At 39.0% G+C, this 25,864-nt stretch overlaps 1 protein-coding gene across 6 annotated transcripts in view; it reads right to left on the reverse strand.

Moving 5' to 3' along the window:
* The window catches only part of ppfia4 (PTPRF interacting protein alpha 4), a 70,547-nt gene that overhangs the window by 761 nt on the left and 43,922 nt on the right, over positions 1-25,864 (reverse strand). For 2 of the 6 annotated variants that reach the window (XM_077528895.1, XM_077528900.1), the window contains 27 exons: positions 25,560-25,724; positions 24,241-24,315; positions 23,575-23,658; positions 21,972-22,193; positions 21,436-21,570; positions 20,212-20,346; positions 18,842-18,925; positions 18,103-18,234; positions 17,944-18,006; positions 16,202-16,299; positions 15,048-15,177; positions 14,479-14,675; positions 12,640-12,868; positions 12,537-12,572; positions 12,303-12,424; positions 12,045-12,166; positions 10,742-10,823; positions 10,555-10,636; positions 10,243-10,443; positions 8,543-8,605; positions 8,182-8,208; positions 5,807-5,982; positions 3,994-4,091; positions 3,087-3,262; positions 795-863; positions 528-714; positions 329-426 (listed from right to left, as the gene is read on the reverse strand). In XM_077528895.1, the coding sequence (XP_077385021.1) occupies positions 368-426; positions 528-714; positions 795-863; positions 3,087-3,262; positions 3,994-4,091; positions 5,807-5,982; positions 8,182-8,208; positions 8,543-8,605; positions 10,243-10,443; positions 10,555-10,636; positions 10,742-10,823; positions 12,045-12,166; positions 12,303-12,424; positions 12,537-12,572; positions 12,640-12,868; positions 14,479-14,675; positions 15,048-15,177; positions 16,202-16,299; positions 17,944-18,006; positions 18,103-18,234; positions 18,842-18,925; positions 20,212-20,346; positions 21,436-21,570; positions 21,972-22,193; positions 23,575-23,658; positions 24,241-24,315; positions 25,560-25,724 (3,249 nt within the window). In that variant the 3' untranslated portion in view covers positions 329-367. The remainder of the gene's footprint in view (positions 1-328; positions 427-527; positions 715-794; positions 864-3,086; positions 3,263-3,993; positions 4,092-5,806; positions 5,983-8,181; positions 8,209-8,542; positions 8,606-10,242; positions 10,444-10,554; positions 10,637-10,741; positions 10,824-12,044; positions 12,167-12,302; positions 12,425-12,536; positions 12,573-12,639; positions 12,869-14,478; positions 14,676-15,047; positions 15,178-16,201; positions 16,300-17,943; positions 18,007-18,102; positions 18,235-18,841; positions 18,926-20,211; positions 20,347-21,435; positions 21,571-21,971; positions 22,194-23,574; positions 23,659-24,240; positions 24,316-25,559; positions 25,725-25,864) is intronic. The other 4 variants (XM_077528896.1, XM_077528897.1, XM_077528899.1 and 1 more) reach the window with 4 other exon arrangements.

Below are 25,864 nucleotides of genomic sequence, written 5' to 3' on the forward strand. Positions count from 1 at the left end.
ATATATATATATATATATATATATATATATATATATATACATATACATATACACACATATATATATATACATATATACACACATATACATATACATATATACACACATATACATATATATAGTATTGTTTTTATTTCCATTTTTTAATTTGTGTATTTATTTATTTATTTATTTATTTATTTATTTATTTGTTTATGTACTTATTTATTTATTATTTTGGGCATTTTTAGTCATCCATAATTATTGACTTGAGGTATCAAGTGCTAATAATCAAATAAATAATGAGCCACACAGATTCGCATATTTCTCTATATTTTTTTAAGCTTACCTGTTAGCATCAGGACACCAGTTAGTAAGCCAAAGTAAGTTAGCATGAGTAGGTCCGCACCGTAGAGGGGTCAAGCCTCGGGGATGCCGGGGGCGGAGCTTGGCACAAAGGGGTTATCAAGAGAGAACACAGCATGCAGTTAGTAGAGACAACATGCACACTCGTGTCCAAACGTTTCGGTCACGTGATCAGTCCGCACCTTCAGGCTGGAGCTGCTTCTTGGGCATGAGGTTCATGGAGGGCGGCATGGACATGGAGGGCATGCGGAAGCCAGCGGGCAGCGTTTCCATGGAGCCCGCCATCATCCCCAGCCCCGCCCCTCCCTCTCGGGCCCGAAACCTCTTCCGCCACGATGGAGAGCGGCGAAAAGACTTGTCGTCTCCGCTCTGCGGGGCAGGGAGAAGATGAGGCTGGACAACGGTAAACAACATTTGAATCCACTCGGCAACATGACATGTTTTGTGACCTCCTCGAGTCGTCGGTCGGTCCCCAAGGCGAGCAGGTTGTTGAACTCCCTGTCCAGCACCTGCCGGGCCTGACAAACAACACACAACAGTCACATTTGGATGAATCAAGAGTGAAATGACCGTGCTTCACGGCTGAGCGTCACGGTGCGGACCTACTCATGCTAACTTACTTTGGCTTACTAACTGGTGTCCTGATGCTAACAGGTAAGCTTAAAAAAATATAGAGAAATATGCGAATCTGTGTGGCTCATAATGGCTGTACGCCATTCATACAGACATTTCCAGTCAGCATAAACCCCCGTTTTATTGTAACCAAACTACCTGTTAGAAGTCTATTTGAACCCTCTGTTGGTGGAAAGTTGATATTGCAGTCAAGGGTTGCCACAGCGATGATATCTTTGGCACTGGATGCCCTTCCTGATACAACCAACCCATTTTTAATCGAGGTTTAGAACTGGTAGTGGCTGGGAGTTAGGATGTTCAGCGGTGTTAGCCACGTGTGAGGTGTTAGGGTACAAATCCATCCAATTACTCGATTAATCGATGGACTAGTCTAGGGGTCTTCAACTTGTGGTTCTGGAGCCATATGCGGCCCTTTAATACCTCTCCTGTGGCTCACTATAGATCTCTAAAAAAATTAGTAGAAATTATCATGACTTTTTTTACATATTTATTTTAATTTCTTAGATAAAATATTGCCTAAATTAATTAATGATGATTAATGATGAATAATGAAATAATGAAAAAATCAGTCCAAATTTTCAGTTGTCAGAAAAAGAGAGATAAAATTGTTTTAAAAATTACCTAAAAATGTGGTCATCAAAATGCCAAAAATGTCAGAGAATTGAAAAAAAAAAAAAAAAAAAAAAAAGTCAGAAAAGATTATGTTCAAAAAGTAAACATAAAATGTCCAAAAACAAAAGAAGAAAGTCGGAAAATTACCATGAAATACTGGAATAGCCAAATAATAATAAAAATAATAATAATAATAATAATAATAATAATAATAATAATTTTTAAAAAGTCAGAAAGAAAAGTCAGAAAAAAAGTTTAAAAAGTAAATGTAAAATAAAATGTCCAAAAACCAAATAACCATAAAATTCTCACAGAATTTAAAAAAATATGTTATAAAATTGATAGCAAAAAGGCAGAATAAAAAAAAAAAAAAAGTCTAATAAAAGGAAGGAGATGCAGAATATTACCATAATAGGTTCATAAAATAATCCAAAATGTCCAAAATTTTTACAGAAAGGCAGAAATGTTTAAAAATGTATGAATAACTAAGCATGAAAAACAAAATCCCAAAACAGAAGATGAAAGGTAGAAGAAAATGCATCTAAAAAATGCATCTCTTGAGCTCTCACATTAGACTAATATTAACAGACTGTTTTATTCATCCCAATGTTCAAATGTTCAAAAATTTTACGGCGCCAGACAGATTTTGTGGTTATTTATTTGGCCTAAAATATCTCTTTTCACACTAAATGCTGCTAAACCCTGGACTAGCCAATAGAAAAATCGATTCTAAAAAGATTCTATAGTGACAAGTGTATCCTGCCTCTTGCTAGGAGAGGCTCCAGCTCTTTAGAAAATGATTGCATGGCAACTATAAATGTCTCAATACTTTATTTTCTGTGAATTAAAGCCACTAAAATTCTGCTGAAATGACAGCGTGTCCTTAAATAACTTCTTTTCAACGCCACTCCTGTGAGTCATTTGTTCTACAGCCTACGATTGGGGAATCATTTAAGGTGGATTCACTGTGGATCAGAGAGCAACTGGAGCAGAAGGAAGTGCTGGCAGAATGAAGCCAGCAGAAGGAGAGACTGGTTTCAAACATACTGCTGCTTCATCCAGTCTGGTTGAACTCAACTAAAGTGGGACTCGACTCATTATCACCGTGTTTCATTGCAAATTATGTTAGTCCCTGATCCATATGAATGACACCAACTAATGAGTTATTTTTGCTTCACAGCAAAAATTGACTTGTTTTTAAAATTCTAGAGTTACATTTTTGAGAGTAAATTTTGGTAAAAGAGCTTGTTGCAACCTGGCCCTGGCTGATCTCTTATACTCTGTTGTCACCTGCTGGCCATTTTTTGTAATAACTACCATTGCTTTAAGCAGCCTCTTCATGTCAGAAGCTGTATCAAAACCTTCTGTATGCTCTAGCAAAAAACAAAAAAAAAACAAAAAAAAAAAAACATATAAATACGTTTTTGGGAGTGCAGGACAAAGTATTAAAAAACATTTCGACGTTTTTGGGTTTGAATGAGTGTTTTTGTTGGCACCTGTGTGTTCTGCATGGGGATCTGCAGGATGAGGGCCAGGCTGCTATAGTCGAAGGTCTCGTCCAGAGAGACGAGCGCCCCATGGACGCCGCTCTCCAACAGGTTGCCGCTGTACTCCCTCAAACCGATGGACTGGACCCAGTGGATCACTTGCTCATTGGTCCACACCAGCACGTCTAAAGTGAACAAGAGTGAACCCATTGTGCTTACGTACTGGAACGAGGATCATAGACAGGCTTGAGCAATTCGCCGGGCGCCACGATAAAGAGGGAGCGAGCTTAGGAGGAGACAGGGAGAGAAAGCGAGCGGGAGGGCGGGCGAGATAAAGAGATAATGTGCGTGTCCGCGCAGTGTCAAGTGCCTGGCACACTCCCTTTGTTGGTTTGCAGGCCAGCTGTCGGTAAACTTTCCACGCTGGAACAGGCGGCGTGCGTGTGCGTGTCTAAACAGGCCAGGCGGGGGTCTGATTTGAACAACAGCTGAATCAAGTTCATGTCCACAGCTTAAGGTCGGAAAGGGTGAGAGGGCAGGCGACGTGACTTTGTGTTTTGGACACAATAGGCTTTTAAATGAACAGTCTATTTTTGGTTGCGTTCAGATTTGACAGATGTGTTCAAATTCTTCATGTCGACTGATATTGTGATGGCAATGATAGTTGCTGTATCGTCATTTTTACATCATTACATTTCAGTGAGAAGACTTCTGCAGTAAAAGAATGTATGGTCTGGCATCACAACTGGAGACTGTTGGCCTTCTTTGGCTCGACTATAGGACAGATGAAAGTGCAGCTGTTGCCATGCTTTGGTCACCGTCGGCCACTAGGCGGTACGCTGGCACCCAGGAGGCCCGTCAATGTGCGAAAACGCGCACGTGCTCGCTTTATTGTTCTCTTGGATGCAAATTTTACCTTTCATGTCATGTTGGCTGTCCTCTCTCCGGCGCTCCAATTCTTTCCTGTCATAATTGAGTCTCTTCAAGCACATGATCCCATACTGCAGACTCGCCCTTGTGAACACACACGAGCAGATGGAGGAAAATAATAATCATCATACAAGAGGGGGGGAGGAAGACACGTATAGTCACCTTCCTAAAACGGCCCTATGTTTCAAGAAAGTTGAGTCAAGTCATTACTTGGGTTTTAGAAAGTTAGAAGTCAAGTCAAAAATCTGTATTTGGTTTGTCAGCTGTACTAAAACATCAGCAATTACAGATTTTCCATGATCCTAAACCAGCTGTTGAATAGTCTATTATGATTTAAAGGGTCAACCTAATTTTTATTTTTTTTGTGACAATAATATATTCTATGCAGCCCCACTAGTCTAAATATGGCATACTGGTTAATATTGCGTTAAGCAGCAAAATCCAGCCATTTTTATCCATTTCAGGGGGCGGCCATTTTGCCACTTGCTGTCAACTGAAGATGACATCACAGTTGCTCAGGGCTCAGGTAAGGACCAATCACAGCGCACCTGTTTTCTAAAGCTGAGCTATGATTGGTTGTTACCTGCAATATTGATGTCATCTTCAGTCGACAGCATGTAACAAAATGGCCGCCTCCCAAGACGGATAAAGACGGTTGGATTTTGCGTGATAACTCATATTCTAAAAATGTAATATTAAGTTGTCAAGAAATGTTTAAGGCTAACTTCCACTTTAATTAATTAATTAATAATTAATTTAAATCACCAATTTAATGCATAACTGACATGAAGCATAGCTAAAATATGAATAGCTATTAGTTAGCTATACTGTGAATTACATGTAGCTTATCTGTCATTGTGGCTTTTAGATTGAAGGTGAAGTTACTTAATCAGAGTTGTTGTGTCTCCAATCATGAAGTGGCAAACCTCTCATGTTGACATTCTCCTTTTTTCAAAATGTAGCAAAAAAATATCCTTGAATCTGAATTTCATAATCTTAGGCCAGCCTGCCATGATATTTGCTTCATGAAGTGCCCTCTGTACTCTAAATATATTACAAATAAATAAATAAATAAATAAATAAATAAATAAATAAATAAATAGATACATAAATAAATAATTTTCTTTCAAAATAAAACCACAGTACTCTATTGAAGATACACATTTTTAAATGTAAACCCGTCAAGTCATGCAGTTGAGGTCTAAGTAAATGTTGAGAGTCCTAAACAAGTCAAAGTCATGTCATAAGTTTTCGTCAAATAAGTCCTAAATTTAAAGCGTAAGTCAACCCCCCAAAAGTTCTGTACAGCCCCACTAGTCTATAACTAGTTCACAAACATTTTATATTAGTATTCTAATGAATATTGCATTTATGGAACATGAGTGAAGCAGTAAAATCCACCTTATCCATTTCAGGGGGCGGCCATTTTGCTACTTGCTGTTGACTGAAAATGACATCACAGTTAATCAGGGCTCAGGTAAGGGTCACCTGTTTTCTGAATTTCTGACGCGATTGGCCATTACCTGAGCAACTGTGATGTCATTTCCAGTTGAATGCAAGTATTAAAATGGCTGCTACCTGAGATGGATAAAAACAGGTGGATTTTGTTGATTAATTCATATTTCACAAACGCAATACCGCATTTAGACTAGCAGGGCTGCATAGACTATATTATTGTCAAGAAATATTTTGGGTTGACTTCCCTTTTAAGCGTGACTCAAGTCAAGTCATATGATAGTCCCCCCCCCACCTCCTTCTCACGCCTAACCGCTAATAAGCTACACGTCCGTGTTGCACACCTGTGGAAGCTGTCCACCATTTTGAGGTGGCTCCTCAGGTCTTTTTTGGTCAGGTGGTCCAGCATGCGCGCGTCCACCAGACACTCCATGAAATAGGAACGGTACTGAGGCAGGCCAAGGCTTGGCAACCACTCGTTCCCTATCCACTCGTGATTCATGTCTCCATATGCCAGCGTCTGCAAGGAGAGGGTCGTTATTGATTTTCGACAATTCAAGACCTCAATATGGGAAAGTGTGATTAATAAGTCACAGCCTGTGTGGTTGGCAACAACTGCTTGAGGGGATTCACCTCAAAATGTGGATCTGGGTTATAGCACCCTGTGTGGTCTCTCTTTGATTTATTATTTACAGTCACAAACATTTTCACACGCCAGCAGGGGTAATGCAAGCGTAGCAAATGGCATTAAACATGGTTGCAATCCATTTAGCTGTTACAGATTCAAGGTCCAGATAGTGTGGATGCTGACTTGCTGTCCTGACCGAATGGAAATCATAAAATCAACAGAACCATGAATAATGTTGTTGGTGGAATTTGGTCTTTTTATGAAAACGATATGCTTTTAAACGTTCTATAAACATTATATTATTTTTTTTTAATTTAAAAATAATGTTAAATTAATAATGAATAAACATGAATACAAAATATTCATTTGGATAGGCTAAACAAAACAATATTTTGACAATGAATATTATCTTTGTTTGCTTATTGCAAAAATCAAACAAATGCATAATACATGTGATTTTAACAAAAAAGTACAGTAGGGAAATGCTCAGCATTGTAAGTTTGACGCAACAATGGAAGTTTGGATTTATTAAAATTTGACAAAAAAATTGGCAACCTATGGCCATTGTGCCATTGCACAAATCAAATTCGAACCGCAAATGACGAGACCTCAGTTCATTATTTTGCACTAGTTGTCCTAATAGAAGGGCCACCAGGTTTGTTCAGGGTTGAATGTGAGAATCTTTCCAGTTTGAACTTTAGTCTACTCTTTAATCAGAATCAGAGTTGTCTTTATTGGCCAAGTACGGTATCAGTATGGGGCCAATATCTGGACTTATTTTAAGGTATCTGTACTCACTTTTTTGGCTGTTTCTACGCTATGCTACGATATTTAAAGCACCACATCAGCATCACAATTTTACTTTTCACCTCCTTCAGCCAAGCACAGCATTATGAACGACATATACTGTTGTACGTTATGCTGCTGAGCCAATAGTAACATATGCTGTGCATTGTTTACAATAGGGATGTAACGATATCCAAACATCATGATACAATACTATCATGATATGAAGGTCACGATACGATAATCATTACGATATTGTGAGGAGGTTGGCGATCCAAAAAAAGGGTCACAATTTTGTCAAAAAATGAGCTCATACTAAAAAAAATAAAAATTACAATATTGTGCTTTTGTACATTATAGCAATGCATATAAACACCTACAATCTCTAATAACATTTAATGTTGACACACTTACTTGCAAATACAAGCACACATTGAGTTCCTCCACATTTTTAAACATAGAAGGGCCAAAACATGCCTTCTGAAAATGAAACTGCACTAAAAAAAAAAAAAAAAAAAAACCCACCAGAGGGTGATAGAAAGGCACAAATGGAAATCAACCCAACTTTTTTTAAACAGATGTGTTACTTTTAATATCGTTGACATGACAACGGCGATATTGTGGCAGTTTTAATATCGTAATATTTCGATATTGCCATTATCGTTACATCCCTAGTTTACAATGTAATTCAAGATGGCGGAGGGTGGCGACCATACTGGCATAGTGGTATGGATAGAGCAGAAAAAAGTGGTTGATATATACCTAATGAGCTTTTTTTTTTTTTTTTTTTTAATATATGTATATTGCTAACATCACCAAAATATTGTGATAATTATCGTATCGTATATCGTGATAATATTGTATTGTGACATTTGGATATTGTTACATTCCTAGTATCGAACATCCCTTTGAAAAACAGACAAGGAATTTTCCTCTGGTAGCGATAGTTTGAACCACTCTGGGATGAGAGCGACAAGCAACTAAATTCAAATTGAATGACAAGTGTGTCTGAACATTAAACGTGGTTAACTTATTTTTTTAGAATGTTACTTAAAACATTGCCAATAAAGAGTTTCCATTTTGACTCTGAACCAGAATCATTAAACTGACAACTTCCCACAACACATTTTGTCCCATTTTACTGATGGCCGCTCTATTTAGAAGAAATGTCCGTACATATTGCACCGTTGAGGAAACCGACAACTATCATTCACTGAGCTGAGGTGTGCCAAATTGCTTTCATGTGTGCGGGTCGTAGATGAGTGTGAAATTTGTGGACGCATTTCGAGAGAGCAGCAAGCTCACCTGCGCCCAGCTGCCCTCCTCATTCGCCTGAGTGGCAGCATGACAGGAACAATAAACAAGTTGAAAGATTAAACCAGCACATTTTGTACACAAAGCGTCATATTTTCCCTGGGAACTACCTCAAACATCGACGTGATTTGCCGCAAACACAAACCCCAGCGCACATATCACATGAAGCACAGGTTACACGCCACAACCACGCACACACACACAAGTGCCAGCACAAGCACAGAGAGGCGTTAGTAGTGTGTGTGTGTTCTGAGCGGACATATGTGTGTGGTGGCAGAGACAGTAGGGGTGTGTGTGAGAGTGTTTGGTGCGAGTGGGGTAGAGGCAGGGGGAGCACCCAGATGGTACTGACCGCTTTTGTGGATGAAGCCAGGTTCTCCATCTCTTCATGAGTCACCCACACATTTCCGGAGGACTGCTCAGAGGACGAGAACACGCCGCAGCGCATACACACACAAACAAACACGCAGACACGCACACAGTGTGTATTTTTCCACACATGATGACCCCCACCCCCGTCCACATACAAACACACAACCACACAGACAAACATTTATTGTGTTGAGTGATGCCAAGGGATGGAGTGTATTTCAGGCTATACGAGTGTGTTGTACGGAAAGCCATTTGAGCGTTTATTCAATATCTTTGATATCCAAAATGAAAGTCCTTATTATGGTTTGGGTTGGATTTTTGTTATGTTTTGTCTTTGATCACTTCAGTTGTGTTTTCTTTGTTTTGTCTCTCGTTTAGTGGGATCATGTACACCTGTGATTGTCACCCCCACACCCTTGTGTTCAGCCAATCAGTTCCCTGTGCCCTGTCCAGGTGTCACTTGTTGTGTAATTAGTTGGTGTGTATTTAGTCTCATGTTTTTTGGTTGTTCTTTGTTGATTCTACATTTTGTTGTTTCCACGGTTTGCTGTTTTCCCCGTCTTGCCAGTTCCTCGTCATGCTATTTGAGTTTGCTTGGATTTAGGACTTCGTTGTTTTCGTTGTTTCCTGTCGGCACCTTTTCCACCAACATTGTTTTTGTAAAAGTAATAAAACCCTTTTGTTTGGACATTACCTCGGCCTCCTCGCTCTGCCTCCCTTCACTTGGGTCCGCAACCTCCCCCGAAATCCTGACAGTCCTCGTCCGAAAGTTCTCAAAGTTTTGATACCACGAACACATTAAAAATACTGTTACAACATTAACTAATTCAAGCCCAAAAACGTGTAAAAATGTTTTTCAGTACTTTGTCATTCACTCTCAAAACATGTTTACACTTTTTTTTATTATTTTTTTTTTTTGTAATGCAAGGCATTGATGCAGCTTCTGACATGAAGAGGTGGCTTAAAGCAATGATAGTTATTAAATACACAGCCAGCAGGTGGCAGCAGAGCATAAGAGATCTGCCAGGGCCATGTTGCAACAACCTCTGTTTGTCAGTGTTTTCACCAGGAATGTGAATATTGACGAAACTTAGTTATATTGTAATGCTAATGGATGCAAAATGGCAGATACAAATATACTTCATTTTTCCAGATGAAAGAAGAAACACTAATGTTTCTTTTTGTAGGTTCCATGTTTTGATAGCAATAGAACACAATGTTCTGTGGGCCTTGCAAAATCTGTCAAAAGGGGGTTTCTTCAATGAAAATGGGTGGGAGTCAATGAGTTAACAATAGTGCCTAGCTCGCCTAGCAGTGTTGCACAGTCGACTAGTAAGGTTTAATTGCGTACGATTAGTGGATTTTTTTTTTTTTTACTTGTAAGACACAGTCATGCTACTAGCAAACATATTCCTGCATGGACCTGAAGCTGCAAATTAAGGATATCAAATAAATGCTCAACTGGCTTTCCAACCTGTTGTCTTCTCCATGCGATTCACGTTAGCAGGAAAAAAAACCTGGTGACGTTATAGACCAAAAAAGTGAGCCGTTGTCAACTTATCACCAAAAGGTGCAGGGGGTGGTGAACCTAAAAGAGGTTTTCTGTGTACTTAATCTTACTTGTGGTTTGTATGCATATTTACTGTCCTTACGCCCATTTGACAAGAGATGCGTATTTACCGTTCTGGAGGTGAGAGGTGCAGAAGGGCTGGTAAGGGAGACCATCTCCTGGATGGCCAAGCGCAGTTTGAGTCGATGCAGCGGGTTACTGATGCCGATCTCCCTCTGGATCTCCGTGTCCGACAGGGCGGACATGATGGCGCCACTCTTCACGTTAGCGCGACACGCCGCCACATACCAAGCTGGCATGCCCACCCACAGCTGGAGAAACGATCCACAGGTCATACTGTTATGTCGTTGGTGTGCGTGATGGCAGAAGAATGTCAGGTGGAGGAGAAATGCCTCCCGAGTATGAAGATATGAAATCAGAACCTCGAGCCAAGAGACAACTGTTGGGCCGTCCCACTGCGCAAACGGTAAACCTCTTTTCCTGGCGTCTTCCAGGAGCTCGTGTCTAAAGATGGAATTTAAGACAAAGAAAAAAGCAGGGTGACTAAACAACAAATACAAGTTGGAAAAAAAATAAAGCAAATGTCTGGAGATAAACGTAAGCTTGTACTTTTTCTTCATCCTGCGATCCCTCTCCGCTTGGGTGCCCAGTTTTCCCAGGGTCATCGTGTCTCCAACAGCCATGTCAAAGTCTGAAATAAATTTACAGTTAACAGTCTGCACTGATGAGTGACTTGGCAAAATTATTGGGACAGACCTATGAAAAGTCAAATAAGGAAAAAAATGTATATACATTTCTGGGAAGGCTTTCTCCAAGACGGAGTTTGTAACTATGTCGAGCAAAAAAAAGGAATTGGTTGGACGAATATGTGCAATATCAATTCACATGTAAAACACAACATATGGTGTTCCACAGGGTTCAATTCTGGGGCCTTTGCAGTTTTCATTGTATCAGCTGAGTTCTATGTTAAGAAAACAGCGATGGTTGTTTTTTAGTGCTCTATAAATATATACTGTAGTTGAGTTGAGTGATGTGAGTCAGCATTAGCAATGCCAAGTGGAGGAATTCTAGTCCAGCACAACTAGCTATCTAGCAAAACTAAAGGAAGTCAAACCCCCCAAAAATTATTGACAATAATATGTTCTATGAAGCCCCACTATTCTAGATAAGGTATTGTGCTTAATATTGCGTTAGTGGAATATGAGTTAAGCAGCAAAATACAGCAGGTTCTATAAGGATCAGAAGGCGGCCATTTTGCCACTTGCTGTCGAGTGAAAATGACATCACAGTTGCGCAGGTAACTACCAATTGCAGCTCAGCTTCAGTAAACGGGTGAGCTGTGATTGGGCATTGCCGGAGCCTGGAGCAACTGTGATGTCATCTTGAGTAGACAGCAAGTGGCAAAATGGCCGCCCCTGAGATGTATAAACACGTCTGGATTTTGCGGCTTAACTCCTAGTCCACAAATGTAATATTCATCAGAATGAATGTTTAGACTAGTGCAGTCACATGTAATGTATTAATGTCAAGAATTGTTTAAGGTTGACTTCTCTTTGAAATGCATGGAGATGGGAATACAAGAACACAACGATTTCTGAATTCAAGGTGAAGGGAGCGATATTTGATGAAAAGGCTACTCTCCCTGTTCCTTTTATTCACCAGTAAACCGTACCGATTTCTTGAATTTAAAAAAAAAATAAAAAAAAATCACATTTTATTTTTCAACAAAAAAGGGTTCGGTGAAGGCGCATAGGAAATTGGTGGAGTTCAGTGCCTTGACGGTTAAGAACCACTGACCTAGAGGAATATTTTGCACCAGTGATGTTGGACATTGTTGTAAGATGACATATGACACTATAGTCGAAAAATAATTAGCATGATATGTGTCAGCAATACTCCAAAGTGAGTCTACCTGTTAACGCTGGTAGAGGTTGTCCATCCCTGGTAAAATCTCTGGTCTGCTCCATTCGACCGCCCTTCTCTTTCTTCCCAAACAACCGGCCAATAGATGACTTAATACCTTTCTTCTGCTTTCTGCAATCAGTTTGAATGAGACATAATAACGTCAGCTATGACTTAAATGTGTCCATATGAAACAAACATGATCCTGTGGGTTGCAAAATATGAGCTCATTGTCATCACTTCCTGTTATGCAAGAGTGTTTTTGTACCCTCGCCCATCCTCCAGACTGCCTGTGAACTGCGCAAAATTGGTTTCCAGACGTAAACTGCGCGGCGAGGAAGGAGGCGACGTCTCGCACTTGATCGTCGCCTTGTCCACCTCCACTGGTGACTGAAAAAGTAGCAAATCTCAGCAACAGGAAAGTAGAAATTTAGGACGAAGAGATTTATGGATGTGGTAGGAAAAGGGAAAGCGTAAAGTTAATTTATGCTTGTAGACTTACTGCAACTTTCCTCCGGTGTTTCCTCAAGTCGCTTGGCTATCAATAAATTAAACACATGATTAAAAAAAGGGCTCCACCTCTTCTGAACCTGTGTGATTCTCACCAGAGTCATGATGCCGAGATGGTGGCTGGCGTTGCGTGCGTGGTGTTTAGGTGTTGAGTGGCCGCTGGTAGGCGGCGAGGAGGACGACGCCAAGGACTGGGCCGTGGCCGACGTGGGTAGCGCCCGTGGCCGAAGCGTCACGTTGAGTCCGTCCATGCTGCCGCTGTTCATGCGTGACTCAATCTCGTCCGAGCGCAGGTCAGCCGACTCTCGCTCCACCTGGATCATCCTGTGCATAGGACACCAGAAATGTTAGTTTAGCACTGGATGTTTTACTCGCATCCATCAAGGTGTTCACTTAATTGGTGCTGGTCCGGTTAAAGGGAAAGTCAACCTTAAACATTTCTTGACAATAATATGTTGTATGTAACCTCACTAGTCTAAACATAACTTCTGATTAATATTAAATTTGTGGAATATGTGTTATGAAGAAAAATCCAGCCATTTTAATCCATCTCAGGGGTCGGCCATTTTGCCACTCTCTGTCGACTTAAGATGACATCACAGTTGCTCAGGCAATGACCAATCACAGCTCACCTCTTTTCTGAAGCCGAGCTGTGATTGGTTGTTACCTGAGACCTGAGCAACTGTGATGTCATATTCAGTTGACAGCAAGTGGCAAAATGGGCGCCCCCTGAGATGGATAAACACAATATTAACCAGAATACCATATTTAAACCAGTGGGGCTGCATAGAACATATTATTGTCAAAAAAAATTGGGGGGTTGACTTCTCCTTTATTAAGGGTTGTTTGGCCTTGGTCTTGCTATACAAGTAAATTGTTACAAAACAGAACTCATACTTTATGCATTACCATTACTGTAAAATAAAATGTTTATTTTTCTAGAACAGTGGTGTTAAAGTCTGTTCCTCGAGATCCTGAATCCTGCATGTTTCAGAGGTTTCCCACATTCAACACAGCTGATTCATATTTAAGCAAGCTCTGTAGGAGTCTGAATCAGGTGTTTTAGAGTAGATAAACCTCTAAAACATGCAGGACTCAGGCCCTCAAGGACCTTGACACGTGTTCTAGAAGCTGCATTTATTTATGCATAAATGACAATAAATCTATCTCAAATTAACCATATGAACCTCATGATACGATAATTATCACAATATTGTGGGGAGGTTGGTGATATATTTAAAAGAAAAAAGAAAAAATAAAGATAAAAAAGCTCACAAAATTGCATAAAACTCACGATATTAAAAAAAATAAAATAAAATAAAATAAAATAAAATAAAAAGGGTCACATTGGGAAAAAAAACAATATTGTGTTTTTGTACATAAGGGAAAAAGAAAATAGGCTTGGCCATGTCATGTCTTGTTACGTCATTGTCATGTGCTCCTATTGGCTCAATGACGCAAAGCATCATGGTCTATGTAGTTCACAAAGGTGTGTTCAGCTGAAGCGGGCAAGAACTAATGATTTTTTTTAAAAATTTTTTTAAGAGATGTTGAATATTTGCTGCCTCGTATGGAGTGATAACCACTGCAGTGGCCAAAAATAAAATTAAACTGCACTAATTAACTAACCACCAGAGAGTAGTAGAGTTACACAAATTGAATACAACCTCGCCTTTTTAATAGACATGCTGCATTTTAATATCGTGAGTGATGTGACGACGATGATATCGTGGCAATCTCGCAACATTGCGATATTGCTGTTATCGTTACAACCCTGATAAACATGTAGGAGCTCAAATAGGGTCACTTGCAAATCGGCTGTGTTCACTCCCACACCGGTGCAATTGGTAATTCCTACGAAAATACCAACCCATGCACACAGTTCGACTACTGGACACGGTTAAGGGGTAGAAACTTGGGAGTTATAATGTCACCTTATCTCTTCGTTAATGGCATCAAGCTGCTCCTGCAGCATCAGAGCGAGAGTCTGAGCGTCCGATTGACCGCTTGGGGAGAGCATGGCCGAGCTAACGTCGTCATCAAGGTCGGACTCGGCCTCGATGTCGCTGCCGAGGAGGTGGCTGACGCTCCCTCGCAGCGAAGGGTAGTCCTGTTCGAACATGCCGCAAACCTAGATGCAACACACGAGCGGTAATACATTCAGCAAATAAACAACAACATGGGTGGATAGTCGTGTTATTAGAAAAAATAATAATAACTGGCACACTTGAGGGTAGCTATGAACATGAATGAACGAGAGACTTACATTAGAGAACATGTCCATGTCAGCAGGTGAGGGACAGATAAAGAGAGGTTAGTAGAGAATGAAGTTAGGCATGAAGATCACTGCATGAAGCTCCTCATCATAGGCCAGCGGCGCACAGAAGCTTACGAGCAAAGCAAAATGTGGTCAAAACACGGGCATGTCAACTCCATTTTGGCCACCCTGCTTAGTGTGCCTTCAAAGGTGAATCATGATGGTTTGGCAAAAAGTTCTTTGCACCTTGTTTGGATCATCTCGCAGTGCTGAGAGTCTGCCTTTTTGTGCCCGCCTGATCACAGTTGTGCTGTAGTGGCCATCTTGGCCCTCCACCACCGAGAAGCGAAGGTCGCTTGCACTGCCCAAATGAGACCTGAGGTGATGTTAAACAACAAACAAACAAACAAACAAACAAACAAACAAACAAACAAACAAAAAAAAAAAACAAACAAACAAACAAACAAACAAACAGACAAAATCATCTCTGTCAAATTGTCAATCATGTTCTTAAGTAGGGTAACCAAAATAGTACAAGCACCTCTCACACTTTGGCAAGTAATATTTGTGCATTGGAAAAATCTCAGCACACACCTAACATTTCAAGAAGAAGTAGCTACTGGCTAGGGCTGGGTTTCAAAAAATCAATATCGAATCAATTTTCCATAAAACCATAAATTGATTATTTAAATATCAATTTTCCCCCCATAAATTCTTAAGAAAATAGAATTTTAAAGGCCAATTTTTTGTATATTCCTGTTTTCTTGTTCACATGAATTTAAAAGTATTTTCTTAAATTTACGAAAGACCCAACTTATTGATCATTTTAAGTTTATATTTACAATTAAATTAGAATAATGAAAATATTTTCATCTCCTCCTTGCTGATGTCGATGTTTGTGTAACACGTAACTGATCATAACACGTGTTACTTTCATTAATCAACTAAATAATTTGAGCAGTTACTGCCTCCACAAAATTTATTTTGGAACTTAATATTTGTGGAGTTTTTATTGTGTTCTTGACGTTTAAGAAGAATTGATGTTCCATAATTAATCTATCAGATTGAATTGAAGTGAATCGAATCGAACTGAACTCTTGTGAATCAAAATCGACTCAATTGAGGGGATTAGAATCGATACCTAGCCCTACTAATGTTCCTTACGCCATCTAGTGGAAGAGCATTTAATTGTTCTGTGTCTTTATAGTCACTGCATAAAACAGATGAAGATAAATTTGTGGTAAAAAAACAACTTTCATATCAATTGAGTGAAATTATATTATTTCTCGTGGCACTCATGATCTATCATGGTACACTATGTACCACAGCACAGTGAATGGAAATCATTCCATTAGATTGTACACAGACTGCATATACTTTGTATACTGTAATGTGTGTACCGTGGGTGACTTGAACTTCCATCTCCAAATGCCCCACTGCGACGTTTCAAATGGTCAATCTCGTTCCTCAGTTTCTCAATCTCACCAATCAGACGTTCCTACATGAAAAGAGGATTTCTTAACTTCAAGTGCAATTTTTCAAACAACACAATTAAATTCAAAACATAAATACAAGTATTTTCAAATGAAGTGGACACTTGTCCAAAGTTTCCTGCATTCACAGTGTTTTGTAAAGGTTTTGGGGAACGTCATTATTCATTGTGAGTTTTGAAATATTATAGCCTTTAGCCAGTTAGTTCACGGGCTATTTGTGGCCCACCATCTATTTTTTAAGCGGCCCGGTGCATATGCTAAAAATGACATCTGCTGCTAATAAGTTTGTTTTAAATATTGTAGTGTTCCTAAATATATAAATGAAGTAACGGTATTTACAATTAAACAAGTAACAACATTTCTCTTCATTATACTATGGTGAATAGATAATTAATATTCACAAGCAAAAATGGCTTCCTCTATTTCCTTCACCAAATGGTGACCATATCACATAAATAATTTCCAAGTACGTAGCTGCTTTAGCAATGGTCATCTTACGTGAGACTGCACCTGATTTTGTTCTGAATGTAGAAATGGGATTCGGCTACTGTTCAGTTCAGGGGCGGATATTTTCTGGTGGTTTACTGGATACTGACCACCCCAAAATCTTGCAGAATCTATTTGCCTTATAGAAAGCTGTTCAGGCAGCAGTTTTTTGTTTGTTTGTTTTTTTGTTTTTTTTGTTTTTAACTCTGTCAATATGAACAATATGCAATTGCTTGATTGACTTGATCAATTAAATTATAAAAAGTGTCCCTGGCATCCTTCAAATTTTCTGTATGTGACCCTCTGAAGAAAACGTGTCAAAACAGAGGAAATGGCTAATTTTATGTTTTCTGGTAAAAATAATACATATTGTCGCTGCTATGTGAAAAACATGTCAATTTTTGTCTCCTTATTCATGTTTTGGTGGTGAAACTGAATGCAGATATCCCAAAAACATGAAAATGTTAAAAAAAAAAAAAAAAAAAAAAAAAGACAAAAATGGGACTTAAGTGTTTTTCACATAGCAACGATGTCATGAATGGGTCACGCCAGGGTTATGTTGGGGTCATGACCGTGAGGTCAAGTGTCTGTTATGTACTGATGTGACAAGTGTCTGTTTTGAACTGATGTAATCAGCATCTAGTTTCAACAGGTTTTAGGCTATGTGATGCTATGTGATGTCAGGAGCTATGTGATGTCAAGAATCTTTAATCTCTTTAATGGGTGAACAGCCAACCAGATGTTTCCATGTCAGTACTGTTACCCACATGTCTATCCACAACCAATGAGATCGATTCACTGTCTAAGCCAAACTGAGAAGTGTGTTTTTGTCGGATTATCGCTTCTGTTGCTACTGTTCCTCCTCTGTGCATCTCCACAGCCCAAGGGGGCTTGGCGACTCGTGATTCTCGAAGCATTCTCATTGTTTCTTGTCTAGTCAAGTTTGTTCTACGCCTCTCGATGTTATGCGAATAAAGAGTTAAAATCTTATTTGTGTCTGCGCTTTTGGGATCCAAAATCAGAACCTAACAAACGTCAATTGAACAGATGTGTTGGTTAATCTACATATAGAAAAACAACACCAAGTATTTCATTCCTCCCTTTGGCTAAATGACTAATTATTTGAATACTTCAGTTTCGGATTGACTTTCAAGCGCACTGACCCGTGTGTGATGAAATTCTTCCAGCTGTTTCTGACAGTTCTCCAGATCTTGAATAAGAGAGTTCTAGACACAAAGATGATGAAGTTATGTCAAAACGTCTATCCAAAGCGCATATTAATTTGATGCCATAAGGAAAAAAAAAAAGTGCATCGGCCTCGCCTTGTCCTCCAGCGCAGCCATGCGTTCCTTCAAATGGAGCTGCAGCCGTTCGTTGGACTCAGTGAGGAGACGGTCCACGGTGTCGGATAAACGCTTGTTGTGTTCCTCGTTCATCTTCTCCCGCTGACGAGCCTGAGAAGCGCAGCCAAGACCATGACTTCATTTTCTTTTAATTGTTTATGCTGCTTAATCGAGACCTTTCTGCATGGATTAAAAACATGACGTGCGTGCTTAGTCAAAGAGGACAAGCTGCCAGATCAACTGTGGGTCAGCTCGGTAAACAATGCATCTCGCTTAAATTAAAGCCCTTTTTTTTGGCGGCAATGAAAAGTGATGCATATTGAAGTCAATCAAGCGAGACTCACAACAACACATTCTCAGATAACGCCATCAACTAAATATAGACAAACAATAGGCAGGGAAAAATTAGCCTAGCGTGAATTCTTGCGAATCTAAAGATAGCAGCAAATCAGTCTTTATAGTTGGAGGGAGGGAGTTGAGGGCGAACGTGTCGCAGGGACGATATGTGGATTTGGTTCAAATTCATGCAACAATGAACAAGGAAAATGATGTGTGTGCGAGTGTATGCATGAGGGAACACAGAGGCGAGGCATCCAACTAATAGGAAGCATCAGTCCACGCACACACACACACATGTGCACCCCCACACACATTGAGAGGTCAGAAAGATCCTGCAGGGCACGCACACACATTCTTTTACACAAACACGCATACACACCCTTCCTAATTCTTGGTTCTTCTCCTCCAGTTGTGACTCCAGCTGTCTGAGCCGCTCCTCCACGTTGCCGTGACGCTCCTCGGCCTGAAAGGGGAGACGCTTATTCAAGCATCTGCACACAGGTTGCTCTTTAAAAGTAAAACTAAAAACTAACAAACCTGCTCTAAAAACTCTTTAGCTCTTATATATATATATATATATATATATATATATATATATATATATATATATATATATATATGTATTTTTTTTAAAGTAATATATTTAATAATAAATTAATATTGCATATATTTGTGGAGAATGAGGTCAAGTTGTATTTTAGCATTTTTAAAATGTGCAGAATTTCACAAATTACTTCATGTTAAAGATTAGATAGCTCTTAATATGAAAAGAAAAATGCACTGAGCTGTCACCGTCTTACAAATGCAATTATGCCATCTAGTGGCAGAAGAATAACTAACACAAATCAAATGTTATATAGTGCATTACATCTTTTTAGTTTTAACTCTATTTTAACCATTATTATGAAATTACTGTAACAGTGACAAGAAAGATGCTGCCATATTTCTATTCGGTTAACATTTTTTTTCCGAATTTTTTTTTTTTTTTTGCGATTAATTGTGCGTTAACTCTTGAAGTCATGTGATTAATTAAAATTACAAATTTTAATCCCCTGACCTCTAAAAAAAAAAAAAAAAAGTCAAAACAAAATAAAGAGTAACTATTATGAAAAAAAAATACAAATTGTTTGAAATTTAAAGTTCCTTTAATGCCACTTTTTTTTTTTTTTAAACACACGATTAATGACTGCCTCTTACTTCGAAAGCAAGTACTGCAGGAATTCCAGCAGACACGTCCCCACACACCGAAAATTCAGAAGTAATAAATTTAATAATAAATAAATATTGCATATATTTGTGGAGACTGGGGTCAAGTTGTATTTTGCAATTTTAAAAATGTGCAAAATTACTTCATGTTAAAGATTAGATAGCTCTTAATATGAAAAGAAACATGCACTGAGCTGTCACCAATGACTTACAAATGTAATTATGCCATCTAGTGGCAGAAAAATGACCTCCACACAAATCAAATATCACACTCTTTTTTTAATAGTACAGTACATCTTTTTAATTTTAATTATTATGAAATTACTGTATCAATGACTAAAAGATGCAGCCTTGACATTTTTTCAAAACCTTTTTTTTTTGCGATTAATTATTGAAATCATGTGATTAATTATAATTCTAAACTTTAATCGCCTGACACCTCTTCAAAAAAAATTTTTTTTTTAAATTAAAAAAAATAAAGAGTAACTATTGTGAAAAATCACAAATTGTTATAACCCTGTATAGTATGTGTATGTGTGTAACCTTGGACAGTGCTGCGACTCGCTGTGCCAGCTCAGCCTCCACCTCTGGCAGCGTCTCAGCCTTCCTCATGGTTTGAGCTAACCTCTGCTCGGCCATCTCCAGCATCTCCTGCAGCTGGCGCACCTTCTCCTCACTCTGACTCACAAAAAAACATACACGCATATTGGAGCTAAGTGTGACAGCGGTGTACAGGAGACAGTCGTGCAGCCAGTGAGGACGCTCACGCAGTGGATGTTGCTTGAATTCCCTATTGAGACCTGAACTCAGATTCACCCTGCACTTCACATGAACCTTCTCGATAGTACAGTAGTAAGAGTGTCACATAAAATCATAGATTTTCTTGTTAGTTTAGCATGTTAAAAACAGAAAAGGGATTTAACAGTTAGCTTTGCTCAGTTAACTGTTTAAAAAATACAACTACAACATGTATGTGGTTAACGGAGACAAGCTAAAGCTAAGCTAAAAGGCTAATGTTGTTTTGACTTATTAACCCTGTCAGCGATCGCTGTGTGCAGGGGGTGTGAACGTTGAGCTCGTGTGGGTTGAGCCATGGGAGGGGTCCATTTTGAATTGTTTGTTTACAAACAGAAACGGTTTGTTTGCAAACTGAAACAGTCAAAACTCTGGACTTCATCTTTAACTCATTTGCTCTCAATTACGTATAAATATGTTGTATTTTAAATGTTTTATGTGTCCCAACGACGTATTTATACGTTTTTTTGTTTTTGTATGCTAGAGCATACAGAAGGCTTTGATGCAGTCTCACAACTGCTACAAAAGAACTGTTGAAGAAATGGTAGTTATTACACAAATGGCCAGCAGGTGGAAGCAGAGCAAAAGAGATCAACCAGGACCATCTTGAAAAACAAAAAACAAAAAAACTCATTTACTCACAATTCTAAATAGATTTGTGAATAATGCTGAAACTTAGCTATATTCTAATGCTAATTGCTGCAAAATGGCAACAGATAGAAATATACTTTTTTTTTCCTGGTGAAAGAAGAGACTTTAATCTTTCTTTTGGTAGGATTCATGTTTTTATAGGAATAGAACACAATATTCTGTGGGCCTTGCAAAATCAGTCCAAATCCAGTAAAACAGCCGGGAGTGAAGGGGATTGCTTTGAAAATGGCTTGGAGTGAGTGAGTTAAAAGTATATATGTACTAGGACACAGTAGTAAAGTTCAATATTAAGTACTGCTTGGCTATTTGCATGCATGCTACCTGTCTGTGCAGGGAGTCCTTGGTGGCCAGTTCGTTCTCCAGTTTGTCATTGAGGTCGTGGATGTGCGTGGTTTCTCGCTGGGCAGCAAGGTAACGTTTTTCCAACGTTGTTATTCGTTCTTCCATGTCTTCTCTCTGCGAGCACAGCGACACAAACGCTAAAATACAAGTAGCTATGGTTGACAAAATGATCATTTCAGATGTACAGTATTTCAAATGTCCACGTTTTAATGGATGCTATCATTTAAAGGCCCATTATTTTGTTTTATACATATCAATTTATTCTAGTTATTGGCTGAAGAGTTAAAGGTTAATCTAAGTGATGAATGGTGCTCAAGATTAATGAGCCCTTCAAGGTTAGAAAATCAAGGTTCAACTCTCAATATTCAAAACTTTAGTGGGACTGATTGCTATTAGCCTCCTGTGAACTATAATAAATTATATTTTATTAACCTTTTATCTGATTTTGCTTTACCTTGCACCTCACCTTGTTTCCACTACAAAAACATTATAGATTTTATGTTGACATTTCTCACCTCTCTCTGCTCTCTCTGCTGTTTGATTGACAGCTCCTCGCTGCGACTCAGCTCTCGCCGTGCGCTCGCCAGCTCGGCCTCCAGCTCGGTCACACGACCGTTAAGAGAGGCGGAGTGCTCGCGGGTTTGGGCCAGTTCCTTATTGGTTCTGTCCAGCAGCTCTTGGAGCTCAGACACGCGGCTGCCATCATCGTGAACGTCGATGGAGCCATTGGGCAGTCTCTGCAAGGTGGACGTGCACAATTAATGGACATGCAAACATATTCGGGTGGCAAAAATAAGTTGTGGTCTGAGGTGGTGGTGAATTTAACATGTTAATGCCAACAACAAAGATAGCTGATGAAAATGGATGACCTAGATAACACTGTGGATGTTTGAGGTTATGCTGCCATGTTGTTGTTTTGATGTTTCTCCTCTTTTTACAACTCAAAGTGAAGTGGATTAATTGGACAGACCTTCAGGGACACATATTCAGACAGGCAACCCAGTGGGCAGTCCAAGTTATTTGGACTCTGTTGCCTGATCATGAACACAGAAACAGTCATGCACAGAAAAAAAATAAAAATACAAGCGAACTGTTTGAAGTCATGCAATTAAACACACCAGGTGATTCTCTCACTACTTTGCTTTTAGAGAATCAAATGTTCCAAACTGACTTAAAATGCCCATGAGCTTTAGCTCATCTTTTTCCTTCTTTTTTTTTTTTTTTTTTTTAAATATTTTTTTATTGAGACATCACCCTGCTACTGAAGCTGAGGCCAAGAAGTAAAAACCATATCTTAGTCAGACTTGACTGTCTGTAAGTACATTTTTTTTGGGGGGGTGGGGGTCGGGAAATGAGGTTTATTTTGCAAAAATCGACCAAGTTGAACTTGGACTCACACCCAAAATTACCGTTCGCTAATCGTGTTGGAGGAAGGAAGGAGTTCCAATTGAATTCAAAATTTCCACTTCCAATTATGGAAAAATGTTTCTTTTTAGTTTAAAATGACATAACAACTTGAATCCACATTGTGGCGTCGGTAGAATCCTTGTCAGTTATTGGGCCTTTTGGTGCTGTAAACGGTAAATCATTTATGTGGCAGATACTGCATGCTAAACAAGGTGGCGGTAATGCACCAAAAATATTTGCAAGCCACAAAAAAAAAAAAAAAAAAAAAAAAAAAAAAAAAAAAGAGGAAGAAGTAGTCATGGCAAATAATGTGCGACTTCCCAGCTACTTCGCTAGTTTAAGCATGAGACATCTGCTACAATAAGGATTTAATATTTACAGCAGCAAAATGCGAAATAACCAACCAGCATTCTACTAATTCTATTCAAAGCTAAAGTAAGCCATTTTATACTAAAAAGAAAAACTTTTCCATAGTTGGAAGCGCAATTTTCGAATCCAGACAGAGCTCTGATATTCAGTAGTCACACCTGAGTATAAGTTGCAAGACCAGCCAAAATATGAAGAAAAAAAAAAAGTGTGATTTATGGTCCAGTAATCACTATTAGTTAAAGTTCAAGTCGGAATAAAGTGAGTGTGATGCAGTGTGATGGAAAGTCAAGCCAGTCGACAGACTGTCATAAAATAAATCACAGAGCAGAAAAACAATCACACAGTCAGGAAGACCTTCCAAGGAGGTTTGGATCCATCTGACCGCTCCACTGAGTCGCCATCCTTCCTTTGTTTCACCATGCTCAGCTGTAATGTAAAAAGAAGAAAAATGAATAAAAAAGTAACATTTCATTCTTACTGTGTGAATCCATAAACTAAAAAAACAACAACAACAACAAAACTCAGTAGCTGCATGCCTTTCTAACTTTAAAACATCTTATAAAACTAATGTAATATGCTTTGACTGAGCCTGTTAAATATTTGCTAAAAGTCCTCGTATAGGACATTCACCGTAGACCACATCCGGAACCAGACATTTCAATACTATTATTAGATTATTTTGACGCCAATCTTGTAATTGAATCACCTTTATGTTCGTTTAGTTTCCACTTTCAGGCACTTTAGGACACACTATTAAAAAGCACTTTATCCGATGACCACAAACTTTAGAATATAATGGACCTCGGATTGCACCTCTTTAATGTTTTACTGAACGACTCCTGCTTCGTGCCATAGATTCTAACCGGCATCAATGGTGACATCAGGACACACGCTTCCTGTCTACCAGATACTAAATAAAAATTGGAGGCTTCCATACTGGACACATTTGTATTTGTTTTTAGTTGGCCGAACAGCCCACATTCGATCAAACAATTGACATCATCTCACCTCTTGTGTGGTAGCTGATAGCTGACCTTCCAGGGTGGAGACCCTCTCCAGAGCCACGCGAAGTCTCTCACGAACCTGACCGGCAAACACACATGCAGGATTCCTTACAAGACTTTGTACAGTGTAGACTAGTGTGAGACTATATTTGTATTACTGTAATAAAAGCAACTTAACGTTCACAACATGACAGAAACAAAATCATCCATTTACAGGTGGGTTCAATATTTGGCAAACAGTAGGTCATATCCCAACCAGACATTAAACAGTAACAAACAATTAAAGTGGAAGTCAACCTTAAACATTTCTTAACAATAATATGTTATATGCGACCTCACTAGTCATGACATTCTGATTAATAATATTACTTTTGTTGTTGTTGTTTCTATCCATCTTAGAGGGCGGCCATTTTGCCACTTGCTATCGACTGAAGATGACATCACAGTTGCTCAAGGCTCAGGCAATGACCAATCGCGGCTCACCTGTTTTCTGAAGCTGAGCTGTGATTGGTTGTTACCTGAGACCTGAGCCACTGTGATGTCATTTTCACTCGACAGAGTGGCAACATGGCTGCCTTCTGACATTGATCAAAACAGCTGGATTTTGCTGCTTAACTTAACATATTCCACTAACACAATAATAACCAAAATATTGTATTTAAGACTACTAAGACTAGTTGGGCTGCATAAAACACAAACAAGATTTCTTTCTTTCTATTTTTTTTTTTTTTTTTTAGGGGTTCCTCTTTAACTCATTCACTCCCAGCCATTTTCACAGAAGCAATCCCGTTCGCTCCCGGCTGTTTTACTGAATTTTGACTGATTTTGCAAGGCCCACAGAAAATTGTGTTCAATTGCTATAAACGCAATAGAAAGATTAAAGTCTCTTCTCTTATCAGGAAAAAAAAAACTATGTTTCTACCTGTTTCCGTTTTGCAGCAATTAGTATTAGAAGAGAGCTAAGTTTCATCAGTTTTCACAAATTTATTACAATTCTAAGTAATTTAGCTTTTTTTTTTCTAGATGGCCCTGGTTGATCTCCTTTGCTCTGCTGCTACCTGCTGGCCGTTTGTGTAATAACTACCATTTCTGCCACCGTTCTTTGGAGTTGAGAGGCTGCATCAACGCCTTCTGTATGCACTAGCATAAAAAAAAAACAAAAAAAAACATATAAATACGTCTTTGGGACACTTAAAACATAAAAAAAAACGTATTTACACGTTATTGGGAGCAAATGAGTTAACAAACTATTAACAATTTATTCACTCCTCATGTGCTTCCCTTATTATGATATAGTGTCGTGGTAATTGTGAAGTTGTTCACCTTTTCATCGAGAGCCTTGTGATGTTCAAACAACGACTTAAGGGCCTTGAGGACCTCAACCTCACTGGAGACTCCAGATGGCGGGGGAGGTTGCCTCTTCACAACCGTCATCCTGAGACTGCGTTCGTGACGAGACACCAAACACTCCAGGTGCTCCAGAAGCAGCTAGACAGTACACACAGTAAATCCATATTACACATTTTTTTATAGTACCAACAGAGGTACGCACGTAACATACAAAGTAAATTTAAATCATAGAGATTATGTTCAATCTGACATGTGCTGACGGAAACATACAGACACAA

The sequence above is a fragment of the Festucalex cinctus genome, chromosome 8 (assembly GCF_051991245.1).
Source record: "Festucalex cinctus isolate MCC-2025b chromosome 8, RoL_Fcin_1.0, whole genome shotgun sequence".
NCBI lineage: Eukaryota > Metazoa > Chordata > Actinopteri > Syngnathiformes > Syngnathidae > Festucalex > Festucalex cinctus.